The sequence below is a fragment of the Phaenicophaeus curvirostris genome, chromosome 2, assembly GCF_032191515.1.
Source record: "Phaenicophaeus curvirostris isolate KB17595 chromosome 2, BPBGC_Pcur_1.0, whole genome shotgun sequence".
NCBI classification, from domain to species: domain Eukaryota; kingdom Metazoa; phylum Chordata; class Aves; order Cuculiformes; family Cuculidae; genus Phaenicophaeus; species Phaenicophaeus curvirostris.
In genome coordinates, this window is record NC_091393.1 from 90,862,483 (window position 1) to 90,874,194 (window position 11,712).

The window sequence follows — 11,712 nt, forward strand, 5'->3', positions numbered from 1 at the left end:
GTCCAGCCTGAACCTCCCCTGGCGGAGCTTGAGGCCATTCCCTCTTGTCCTGTCCCCTGTCACTTGGGAGAAGAGGCCAGCTCCCTCCTCTCCACAACCTCCCTTCAGGTAGTTGTAGAGAGCAATAAAGTCTCCCCTCAGCCTCCTCTTCTCTAGGCTAAACAACCCCAGCTCCCTCAGTCGCTCCTTGTAAGACTTGTTCTCCAGCCCCTTCACCAGCTTTGTCACTCTTCTCTGGACATGCTCTAGAGCCTACAGAGAAGTTTTGGACAGCACTCAAATGGACCAGGCAGGAGAGAATAAAACTGAATCACTGCTGCAAAACTTAAGCAGCAGAAATGATAGCTTACAAGTGCTGGCATAGAAGTACTTCAAAGCATCACCAAAGAATATTCATCATGTCAAAACTGAACAGGAAAAATTCCTCCGTCCTGAAAAAGCAAAAAAAAGTTTGGTGACTACCAAAACCCTGAGAAGCAGAACAGGATACATCATATTACTAAAGGTCCTTAGCATTTTCCACATTAGCATTGAACACTGAAGGTGTTTTTACAATCATCAGCAATCTTAAATAAGGCAGGAAAAAGCAGATTATTTCAATTAAATCCGAACACTCCAACCAATACAGTTCTTTATGAGTGCAATCTCCCTGTTGCCCATTCCTATTTGCTTTCTATCTTCCAAATTTCTACTTTTACTTCCCCCTCCTCTGAATTTTCAAGAAATAATACTATCTTTACATAAAATATAACCTAGGTAATGGCAAGCATGTTAGTGCTGTCTAAGACTGTGTTTGGGATTCACCTCATTAAGAGAACTTCAGAGTTAAAAGTTGCTTATCTGGGCAAGGGGCTTTGGCAACTCTAGCTGGAAGATACCAAAGTAGCATAAATGAAAGCACAATCACTGTGAAACAAAGGAGGAGACACTTGTTTGTTTGTTTTTAACCCTACTGACAATTCAGAACAGTGTTCCCCCCCAAAAAAAAAACTTCCACCACCATGTTCAAAGTCAAGGAAACTCCTGTTCTTACCTACATGTTTTCATGTCTTATGTTCATAAGGATGTAATAGTCTCTGAAGAGTTGCATCTCTGCAACAACGGCAAAATGTTTCACAAAAAAAACCAAAACAAAAACCCAAAACAACCTAGGGAAAATAGAGGATTCAAGCATCTTCAGAAAGTTTCACAAGTCAAAATAGCTTTAAAATTATCCCTTGAGCAATGGTAGAAATCTTCAGATTTACTTACACAGACGCAAAGAGTTTTCCGTGTTTGCTCTTTAATGAGCTCACCACCCTCTGACCGCTGTACACCCAATACTCTTGTCAGTCAACTACTTAACTCCTTTTTTTGAGCATTCTTAAGCTGGGGTTCCCAAGAAGCACTTGCTACACAAGGGATTCAAGTGGAATTCCCACATGAGGGTTACGTACACAGAAGCCTGCTGGGTAATCCAAAGTCAAGGCTCTGGAAGGAAGCAAGTTAGCACTGAGCAAACTACAGACAGACATGCTCAAGTTAACACTAGGGTCAACTGTACGTCCAGATCTGCCTTATCTCACAGTGGACTGTCAACACACCTGGAACATCACTGTCTGCCTCTGCATCATTCCTATGGCTTTCTCTTTAAATTAGACAAGATACGTGGTATGTGCCTTGAGGCACTTCAGACAAAGGAAGACTTTACACACAGCTCATGGGATCGGGAAGGCAGGTGACAACTCCAGAGTTTTTAGGTTTACGAATGACAACTCCAGAAGGGTGCGGCGGGGTAAACTATGTATAGTGAGCTGCCTCTCAACAACTCATCTGGATAAACAAACAAAACCAGAAATGTTCCCTACTTCTACTTTGTGATAAAAATCACTCAGCTACCATTATTGCTCTAGAGTATTTTACCATCACACCTTCTAGTGAGAGACAGTAATAAACTGTACAGAGAAAGATCATATCTCAGGCTCTGAAAGAAAATAATATATTAATTAATGAACTGTCAAAAAATCATTTATGTAAAAGCACATTCTATTTACAAAGGTCAACTTGTTCTTCAGGACAAGTAAAACCACTACTGGAAAAAATACTCATATAGAAACACTTCATCTTTCAAATAGGCATTTACAAATACTCTGCTTTGTTTAAACTACTTGAAGCACTAAGACATTTGAAACTAAGAGTTCGTTCTGCATGCAGTTAGGATAGAAATTACATTACTGGACTTCAGTGTGTCATTTCTTATCATTGTCATAAACACACTCTCAGGCTCTTCTAAAACACCACAGCCTGGCTATTACCTTAGGATCTCAAAAGAAGGACACAGATCTTCATTAATAAGTTATCAGTTACTCTTCATTTTGCCAGTAAAAAGGGACATCCCATTTGTCTTCACAGCAGGAGAGTCTGGTCTTGTCAAACTTGGCATCCTTTTCCCTGAGTTTCCTTTTAGTGTTTTGCTAGGCCTGATGATTGTTGGCTTGGTATATGTACATGTACAAGTCCTTGGTCAACACTCTTTCCATTATAAGGCAGAGTTCAGAAATTCAAGGAGTTCTGCACGGTTCCGGTCTCTCTGTAGAGCAGAGAAGCAGAGGCAGCAGTTCAACAGACTTGCACTCAGCGGACCCAAGCTGCATAACCCTGCTTTCTGTGGGGCTTTCACACCTCAGCATGCCACACAACAAACACTATCACATTCACACAGCTGGATATGACTAGCTGCGAGTTAGCTGTGAGTGCCTGGAGAAAGTGCAAGACAATGGGGACTCAGGAGAGATGCTAGAGGAGACAAGCTGTCACTGTCACTATTTCATGATACATTTTCTAAGTGGCTCCCCATGGAGGCTCCACTGGGTTGTCATCATGTTGCTCACAGCCTGCTCAGGAGGGAACTCGCAGGCAAAACCATGCAGTTCTCTGGTGTCTGAGGCAAATTTCACTGTACACACAGCAAGTCTTTGCTCTGGGAAGCAGTATTGTTTTCTATGCATAATCAGCAGCTTGCAGCATAACAGAACAGGAAGCATGAATTTGGCTTCTTTCTTCATATAAGAGACAGCCTAAACAGTCAAAACACTTGCCTCCAATGTTTTTAAAATCACAATTTATAAAACAACCACTGAATCTTAAAAATATTGTGGAGAATGGAATTTGTTCAATTCAACATGTTCGTGACCATGGACATAAATCAAAAAAGGACCAACGTGAAATACTTGACACCAGTTATTCTAACACGCAGGTTACTGGGATAAGGCTAGCAAGCACTCAGAACAATTTAACACAAACTTCAGTGCCACTGAAAGACAATAACATATTTTTGATCAAATTTAACTTGGAATGCTCAGGTTTGCTTTGGTAACTATGGAATGAACTGTTATGGCTGAATCAGACTTCACCAAGCTAGATATCTCAGCAAAGTAACACTTCTAACACATAGTAACTCCTACCAGAAGCTCTCTGCAAATCACTCTAAGCTATGGGAACTGCTGAAAAGACTCAACATATTATTTAAGTGCCAAGTCCAAACATCCATTGCAATAGCACAAAACGCTATTCATCGAGTCTATTTCCCTGGGTATCTCAATCAAAGCATTTGACTGCTTTGAGAGAACAATTGGGAACATGGTCCTAATGCTACTATCGTCCTTTCTTAATCCCTCTCTAAATAATGGCTAGTCTCACACGTGTTAGTAAAATACACTAAAGCAGCAATTACCACAACCGATCACAAGAGACTGGAAGAAAATGAAGACACTTAAAAACAGCACAAATTAAATCAACAGAGCAAGCCATGAGCAAGCTAAACATTACAGAATGAAATTCTAAGAATCTGCTCAAGTATTTCTGGATTTATCTACTCATGCCTGAGTATTCCATGCCCACTCATAACACAAAGCTTGCCAAAAGAATGAATTAAAATTTCTCAGATGGCATCTATCCACATTAAAAGCTACAATCAATGTACAACTGTACAACTCAATGTCCTAACTGTAAGATTTACTCTTCTACAAAAGACTACTATTGGAAAAATATTAAAAGATACGGTATTTTCCCTTAAGGATATGTAGACTAATTTAACTGTTACCTCTTTATCCTGCTTAGTCTTCTTTATTTTCATCTTGATTTTCTTTCCAGTTATCATGCTGTAGTTTTCATTTTTCTTCTTGTTTTTCAAGAACTAAAATGAGATCATGTATTAGAAAGACATAAGCTTTGCTTTATTTTTACTGTTACAAATCTTAAATATAATTACAGACAATAATCTTTTATACTTCCTAATTGTCCAAAACAATAGAGATAGGTTTCTATTAGCTGATGACAAAACTGGTGGCGGTATGAACATTTTTATGACAGGACAGATTGAGTGTTTAGATGAGAACTATAATGGGACTTCAGACTCTCACAAGCATACCTTGGAAAGCTGGACAGGTCCTGTTTTCTCTCTCTTTTTCTTCTTTTCTTTCTTTTTCTTCATTTTGTTCTCTTTTTTCCTTTTCTACAAGTATAAGATGTGTACTCTTATGCTTACAGATTCACAAGGGTAAAAAAGCAAATTCAAAAGTAGCTCTAACAACCTGGCTAGTCAAGACAGCCACTACTGCTTGCCCTTCCTACTGCTGAACAGGTACTGTCTGAAGCACACAAAGTAATGCAGCAGGGCTGGCAACCCTTCAGATGCTGAGAAGCAGAAACAGTCTGATCTCCAATTCTTTCTTTTAATGTAATCCCAAAATATAGAAATTACCGACCAGACAGTACTAATAAAACAAAATATTACAACAGCAAGAAACTACTCCTCTTTCTCTCACTGACTACAGTTTCTACTAACAGAAATTCTATAGTTATCACAATTTCCCATTCTCTTCAGAAACTACTCTAAATTTATCTGGACCAGCAACAACTGGCAAAAGGAACCGTTAAACTATTTCTCCTTTAGTATAAAGTCAAGTATACGACAATCTGTCAGCTCACCTTGCTGTAACTCTAAAAGAGTGATTCAGATTTACATAGCCACAGACAAAAGCATTACAACCTACGTGACACTGAAGATTAGTGAAATACAAAGAACTGTTTTCTACCTGTTAACTATGTATTTCTCCTAGTAAATGCTTACCTTTTTGTTGTGTTTTTCTTTTTTCTTTTTCTTTGATTTAGATTTAGGAGAATCTAAAACAAAACAAAAACACTCTAGGTTTATCATTCTGAAAAGGGCACTTGGTGTTACAGGTAAGGCATACAGAAACACAAAATGTAAGAAGAAAATGCTTTAACAGAGCTATATATACTAACGTTGGGTGGAACTAATCCTGGGAAAAGCATTAACTTACTGCCACTTACTGGTGTAACGTGGAAACTGAAAGTATCTGATTTACTCAATGTTTACTCACACCAATGCATTATATGAATAGAGACAGTATTTCTCTCCTCTTTCTGCAGCTGTGCTCAACAGATTGCAAATATCTGTTTTATAGCCAGGGATCCTGACTCACAAAGAAGACAACAAATAGCACAGCTGGGGCTGACAAACCACAGAATATATCATCACTGTTTAAGGCAAATGAAAAACTTTTCCTTACTTACTCAACTCACCTTCCAACTTCATGTTAAAAAACGTGTAAACAGAAACTCACAAATTCTATAAGCCAATCAAAGATTTTAAAGATTAGACCGTGACTGGTATGCAAGAAACTAGATTCTGAAGCACCAGCTCTGACAATGGGACTGTAAACCTAGGCAGACTCTGAACTGCTTACTAATCTTCCAACAGGCTACCTTCAAGCTATCAGCTCTGCAGTTTCTTTACAATAAATTCCAAGCAAAAGATAGCATTATAGGAATATAACAAAGCACAAATAGACACAAAAGTTAGAAAAGGTGAAGGTAAAGCTGCCCAAGCAATCTTCTTTTGCCCTCCTAATGACAAACGCAGTACAGGAACGTCAGAAGAAACAATGAAAATGGTAATTCTACCACCATGTTCAAACTCCTGGTAACAACAGACTGGACCACACGGTATCTGGCCAGAGGGCTTTTACAAATGTTTGTCAGAATCGGGGAAACGGGTACATTAAACAACACTGAGTTTCCTTCCGGACTCTGAAAACCGGTAACCAACAGTGAAGAGACACTTGCCCAGTTTTATCCCTTTGCCCACATTCCTTCAGACTCAGTTTTTATTCCTCACCATCCTCTCAACAGTTCTCATGACCACAAACACTAGAAGAACTTCTCTAGACATATGAACTGTTCACTGAACTTCTGCACTGAACTGTTGACTTCCTAGGCTAAGCCAGGTCATCTTTTCCTCCTGTTCACTCCTTCTGAGTTGCCATCTCTCATCATCCAGCCTCCTCACAGGCTCAACCCGTTTCCACACTCAGCCACCCTACCTTCCTAGTTCTAGCACTGATTTGCCTACTTGCCTCCTGTCTGAGGGGAACCCCCCTCCATACTCCACCTAAAAGTTGCATTCCTCAATGTCTCTTTTTCCACAGCAAAGTTAGCTTCATTTTTCATTTAATCTGCTGGAGAAGGCAGTTGAGGCATACAGCCCAAGAGAACAAGAGACCATTTCCCCCACTCTCCTCTCAGTTTTCCCAGCCACTGCCCAGTGTCTGACAGCCAGAGTTATAGCTGCAGTCGCTAAATAAGAAAGGAGAAACATGGATAGAAAAAAACGCCAAAAGAACGTTCATTTTGTAGTCCCAAGGAACACTCCTGCTACAACTGACACACGAAACTGGGACAACCTTTGTCATTCAACGTCTTTAACTGCAGGTTACCCAAGTTAGTCCAGTGTCCTGTTGCTAGACTGTATTTTTACTAGATCTAACTCAACTCCCTCCTGTTGCAGATACTAAACAGTATCTACTCCAAGTCCTCCAAGCAAACAGCAGGTTAGCATGGAAAGTCTTAATCCTGCAATGCTTGCATATTGATACCATTCTTCTTGGTCATTGGTATCAATAAATTTCACTCTGTGTTATTTAAATTAGCACAAGAACATTGCATACTGTGTGCAAAGAAGTACCTTAATGCAGCAACAGGAAAGGACTGAGGGAACCACTCTGTGTATGGGGGATTTGTATTCTACACTGTCAATGTGTGATGCTTTAGCCACATTGAAAATTTAAATGTTTCCAGGAGTGCTATCAAAACTGGTAAACATCATGTGCACGCAGGGAGACAGCTTACCTCTGCTACTTGAAGAAGACGACCTTGATGATGAGCGTGAGGAGGAGGAGGAAGAAGTGGATGTAGTGCTAGAAGACGATGTGGATGAAATGGATGATGATCTGCTTCTACTGCGTTTGCGTTTCCTTTTTTCTTTTCCTTAGGATTACACAAGGCAACAGTGACAAGCATGCTAGTAAACATGGTCTACAAAAATGACTCTTGACAAAACTTAAGCACAAAGAACCCCTATTCTGAGGAGCTGGTGGGGTTTCTTTCCCCCTCTTCCAGTGCACCATGGTCTGCTACCATTAGGAGGTGACAATGCTCAACATCTGGGTCAAACATGGTAACTGGCATCAGACACAGGATGCCATCGCACTGAGACAGGTTGGCCATGCCTACCTCGGACTTTCAGCTCTCCTTGTGAAGCTGCACACAGCATCCTGCTTTTGTCATCCTTCCCGTTATCCATACCTAGTGAGAATCAAAAACGCATCCGACATCATCAGCTCAGAAAGACTTTGGGGGGTGGGGAGAAGGGCAGTGCATCATTGATGGAGGGAACCAAGGAGTTCTCCTAGGGACAGCCCCACCGCCACTCCTATCAAACTATATCGTGGACGGCAAATCATGAGCTAAGATGCTCATCCTTTTGCACCAGGAATGGGAAGTGAAAAATGGGAATGGGAAGTCCCATGACACTCAAAGAACGCATTGGCACGGAGGCAAAAGGCAATTCTTCCACAGTGAACCACACTGTAGGCACCTATTGGATTTCCGACCCTACCAAGCAGGGAGCCCATGGGGACTCCTGAGGGAAAAAGACTCGCTCCACACTGTGCTGGCACTCACCCACCTGCTCCAGACTGGCAGAACCGACCACGAACCCAGCCAAACCAAACTGAGCCCGAGCCCAAGTTGAACTCGAGCCTGAGCCAAACAGAGCCCGAGCTGAGACGAAGTTCAGTCTAATGGGGCCCAGGCCGAGCCCTAGACGAACTGAACCGAACCCAAGCTGAACCCAGCAGGACCCGAGCCCTAGACGAACTGAGCCGAGCCCAGACTGAACCCGAGCTGAACCGAACCCTAGCCGAGCCTGAACTGGAGCCGAGCCGAGCTCGAACCGAACCCGAGCCCGATCCAAATGAAGCCTGAGCGGAGCTGACCCGAACCTGAGCCCGAGCCGAGCCGAGCCGAGCCGAGCCGCCCCCGCGCTGTCCGGGCCGCTCCCCACACCCGGCCCCGCTCCCCGCGCCCCGGCGAGCGCCGCCGCCACCACCACGACCCGGAAGTGGTGCGCGCGCCGTCGGGGGCGGGGCCGCAGCGCGCGGAGCGGGACGGGGGGCGAGGGGGAAGTGGGGGTGGGGGGGAAGGGGGCGGGGTCTCTCGCGGGGGCGCTGCGGGGGTGGCTGGGGTTGGTCAGCCTGGGGAAGAGGAAGGTTCGAGGGGACCTTGTAGCGACCTTCTAGTAGCTGAAGGGGCTGCAAGAAAGCTTGGGAGGGGCTGTTTACAAATGCTTGTAGTGATAGGGCTGGGGGGAGGTAGGTCTAACCTGGAAAGGGGCAGATTTAGACTAGACATAAGGAGGAATTTCTTCACAATGAGTGGCGAGGCACTGGCACAGGTTGCCCAGGGAAGCTGTGGATGCCCCATCCCTGGAGGTGTTCAAGGCCGAGTTGTATGGGGCTGTGAGCAGCCTGGTGTTGTCCCTGCCCACACCAGGGGTGTTGGAACTGGATGATCTTTAAGGACCCTTCCAACCTAAACTATTCTGATTCAATAGATTAATGGTTCCTGCCACAGGAGTCTGTGCCAAACAAAGGTTGCTTGTGCTCCCCAGGATCCAGAGGACATCCTCCCTGTATTCCCACCACGTGTCCCACTTGGCCTGGCCAGCAAGGGCCATTACCTTTTCTTGATGCTGCCCTGCTCTTCAGCTCTCCAATTAGTCCTAACAGCCTGTAATGATCTTCCTACAGCTCCCAAGGAACATCTCAGGGTGAGCTTAGCCCACACCCCCAGCCCATGGTTCTCTTGCCAGCATGTTTTTGTGCACTGGTACGTGGACACAGCTATTCTGCGTATCTTTATCTCCACACATACAGACATGAGTCATGTAAACCAACTAAGGGAGTTTGTGTCCTGCTCAAGGACCTGGTTTCCTTTTCGCAATGTGAATGCTGCCCGCAGCAGCATATTTTTTGCAGCATTTGCAGGTCTTATGAGGAACGGCTGAGAGAGCTGGCGTTGTTTAGCCTGGAGAAGAGGAGGCTGAGGGGAGACCTCATTGCTCCCTATAACTACCTGAAAGGAGGCTGTGGAGAGGAGGGAGCTGGTCTCTTCTCCCAAGTGACAGGGGACAGGACAAGAGGGAACGGCCTCAAGCTCCACCAGGGGAGATTTAGGCTGGACATTAGGAAAAAATTTTTCATAGAAAGGGTCATTGGGCACTGGAACAGGCTGCCCAGGGAGGTGGTTGATTCACCTTCCCTGGAGGTGTTTAAGGCACGGGTGGATGAGGTGCTGAGGGACATGGTTTAGTGTTTGATAGGAATGGTTGGACTCGATGATCCGGTGGGTCTCTTCCAACCTGGTTGTTCTATGATTCTATGATTCGATGATATTGCTAAGGCTGTCCATTGCCTCCACACTACCTGCTGTATTTATGGGGCTGGGATACTCCATGGCACTGAGTGAGTGTTCGAACTCTCACAGAGGAATGGAAGTCAGCTGCTTTCCAACATTTTGAGTGTAACCTCACCAAGCTTTCCATTCCTATATTTAAAATTCCATGTTATCAGGCATGAAGTAATCATGGGGTACTGAAACACCTCCTGTCACTGGTCTGAACTGAAACAAATTTAACCTCAGCTGAACCTAAACCTGCTCCAAACAGAAATAATGGCCTGTTTTGATTCCGAAGGATCCCCAAATCTCACGGATCTTCATCTGATCTAGCTGAGCTTAGAATTTACTGAAATTCTATGTGCAGGTCCTTTACAATATTCAAGTATAAACCAAAATATCTGTGAAGTGCACTTATTATTATTATTCATTCTAATTTTGGATTGTAAACAAATATCCAGTACTTCACATCCTTCTAAAAAGTGTGCTTAAATCCAGCCAAAAGGAATATACGCCACACTCACTCCATAAAGTTGGTAAAATTATTTATTCTTCCAGCAGTTTACGTTTACAGTTATGGCATTGGGCTAGAAAAAAATGCCTGTAACGTATTAAGAAATATTCAAACAACTACAAACTGTCAATAAATACATTAAAAACATACTGTATGCTGATGTAGAAATACCCTACACTCTTTTGGTTACTTACCCAGTACAATATCATTGAAAAGATTTTTGGTGTTTTTCATGCAACATCAAAATTATTCCTTACAATTCATGCTATGCAATATTTTTTCTTAATTAAGCATGGAATTAAATTTAAAATCCTGTTTATAAGTAGTAAAAATCACTGAAAATTTTAACATAAATATCTCAGCTATTGTAATAAAAAGAACCGATTTAAAGAAGGCCATCTTTAAAAAAAATAATTTTCTCAACTAATTTCTTATAAAACAGGCAGTATTTCAAAAGGGATGTTTCCATCACCCAGGATGAATCAATTGTGCTTCAAAATTTTAAAAGGAATATTCGTGGCAAAATCGTAAACCCATCTGGTAGGTAGAGGAAAGATTGTAGTACAGACTGGCTAAAACTGAACATGCTTTCAAAATCTGTCCAGAAACACACTAAACACTTAATCCACATCACTATGCCATCACCTACTCTAAGAATTAGAAATGCAGTTTTAATAATACTTAGCTCTTTTCATGCTCAAAATTCTTCACAAACATTTAAATAGTTCTAACACTTCTGCAAGTGTCATTATCCCTATTTTATGCTTGGGGTGGTGGAGGTGGAGGTGTCTGGGAATGTGCGGGGATATAGACTGCACCCTTTCCCTCTTGCCTCCCTTGATTCTCGAAGTCCTTTATTACTTTATGCATTTTACACTCAGCATACTGGAAAGTCCCAGGAAACACGGATGGTACGATTCCATCAGTTGTCATTATGCAAGCTGTGCCGCTCTGAAAGATACATGACAAATATTAAAGTAATAATCAATATAAAGTCCATGTCCAAGACTCGTGATTGATGTCGTAGAATGCCACACCATTTTCAAACCAAGCTTGGTCTTTCTGTGATGAAGTGTTAGGGACATGAGGCCTGATTCTCTCTGTTGTACGCCCAAAAGGACTTTTAAAGTCAGTTGTGGTCATACATAAGAATAAAATCTGGCCCTCACCATCTGTCCCTAGGAACACAGAAAGCCCCTACAGTGGCCCAGTACGTCCTGAAATTGTACAACAAAAAGGGCGTCAAGATCAAAACAAACATTTCAGATGCGCTAACTCACCATAAGGTACAGATAACTAAGGTCTCTTCCCTCCTGCCTCTGAATTTGAAAATATTTGTGTATGATTTATGTCCTAGAAACCACGTGGGACTAAAAATGCCTAGCAATGAGATTGCAGCT

At 42.6% G+C, this 11,712-nt stretch overlaps 1 protein-coding gene across 1 annotated transcript; it reads right to left on the reverse strand.

Annotated features, from left to right (window-relative positions):
• Positions 1-1,026: 1,026 nt before the first annotated feature.
• On the reverse strand, positions 1,027-8,431 carry LOC138718373 (protein FAM133-like). Its single transcript, XM_069852837.1, has 7 exons — positions 8,346-8,431; positions 7,576-7,647; positions 7,192-7,329; positions 5,111-5,163; positions 4,409-4,492; positions 4,082-4,174; positions 1,027-2,569 (listed from the first exon to the last, which is right to left on the reverse strand). The coding sequence occupies exons 2-7, from the start codon at positions 7,643-7,645 to the stop codon at positions 2,519-2,521; spliced, it is 489 nt and encodes a 162-aa protein (XP_069708938.1). The 5' UTR covers positions 7,646-7,647; positions 8,346-8,431; the 3' UTR covers positions 1,027-2,518.
• Between the last annotated feature and the right edge of the window lie 3,281 nt (positions 8,432-11,712).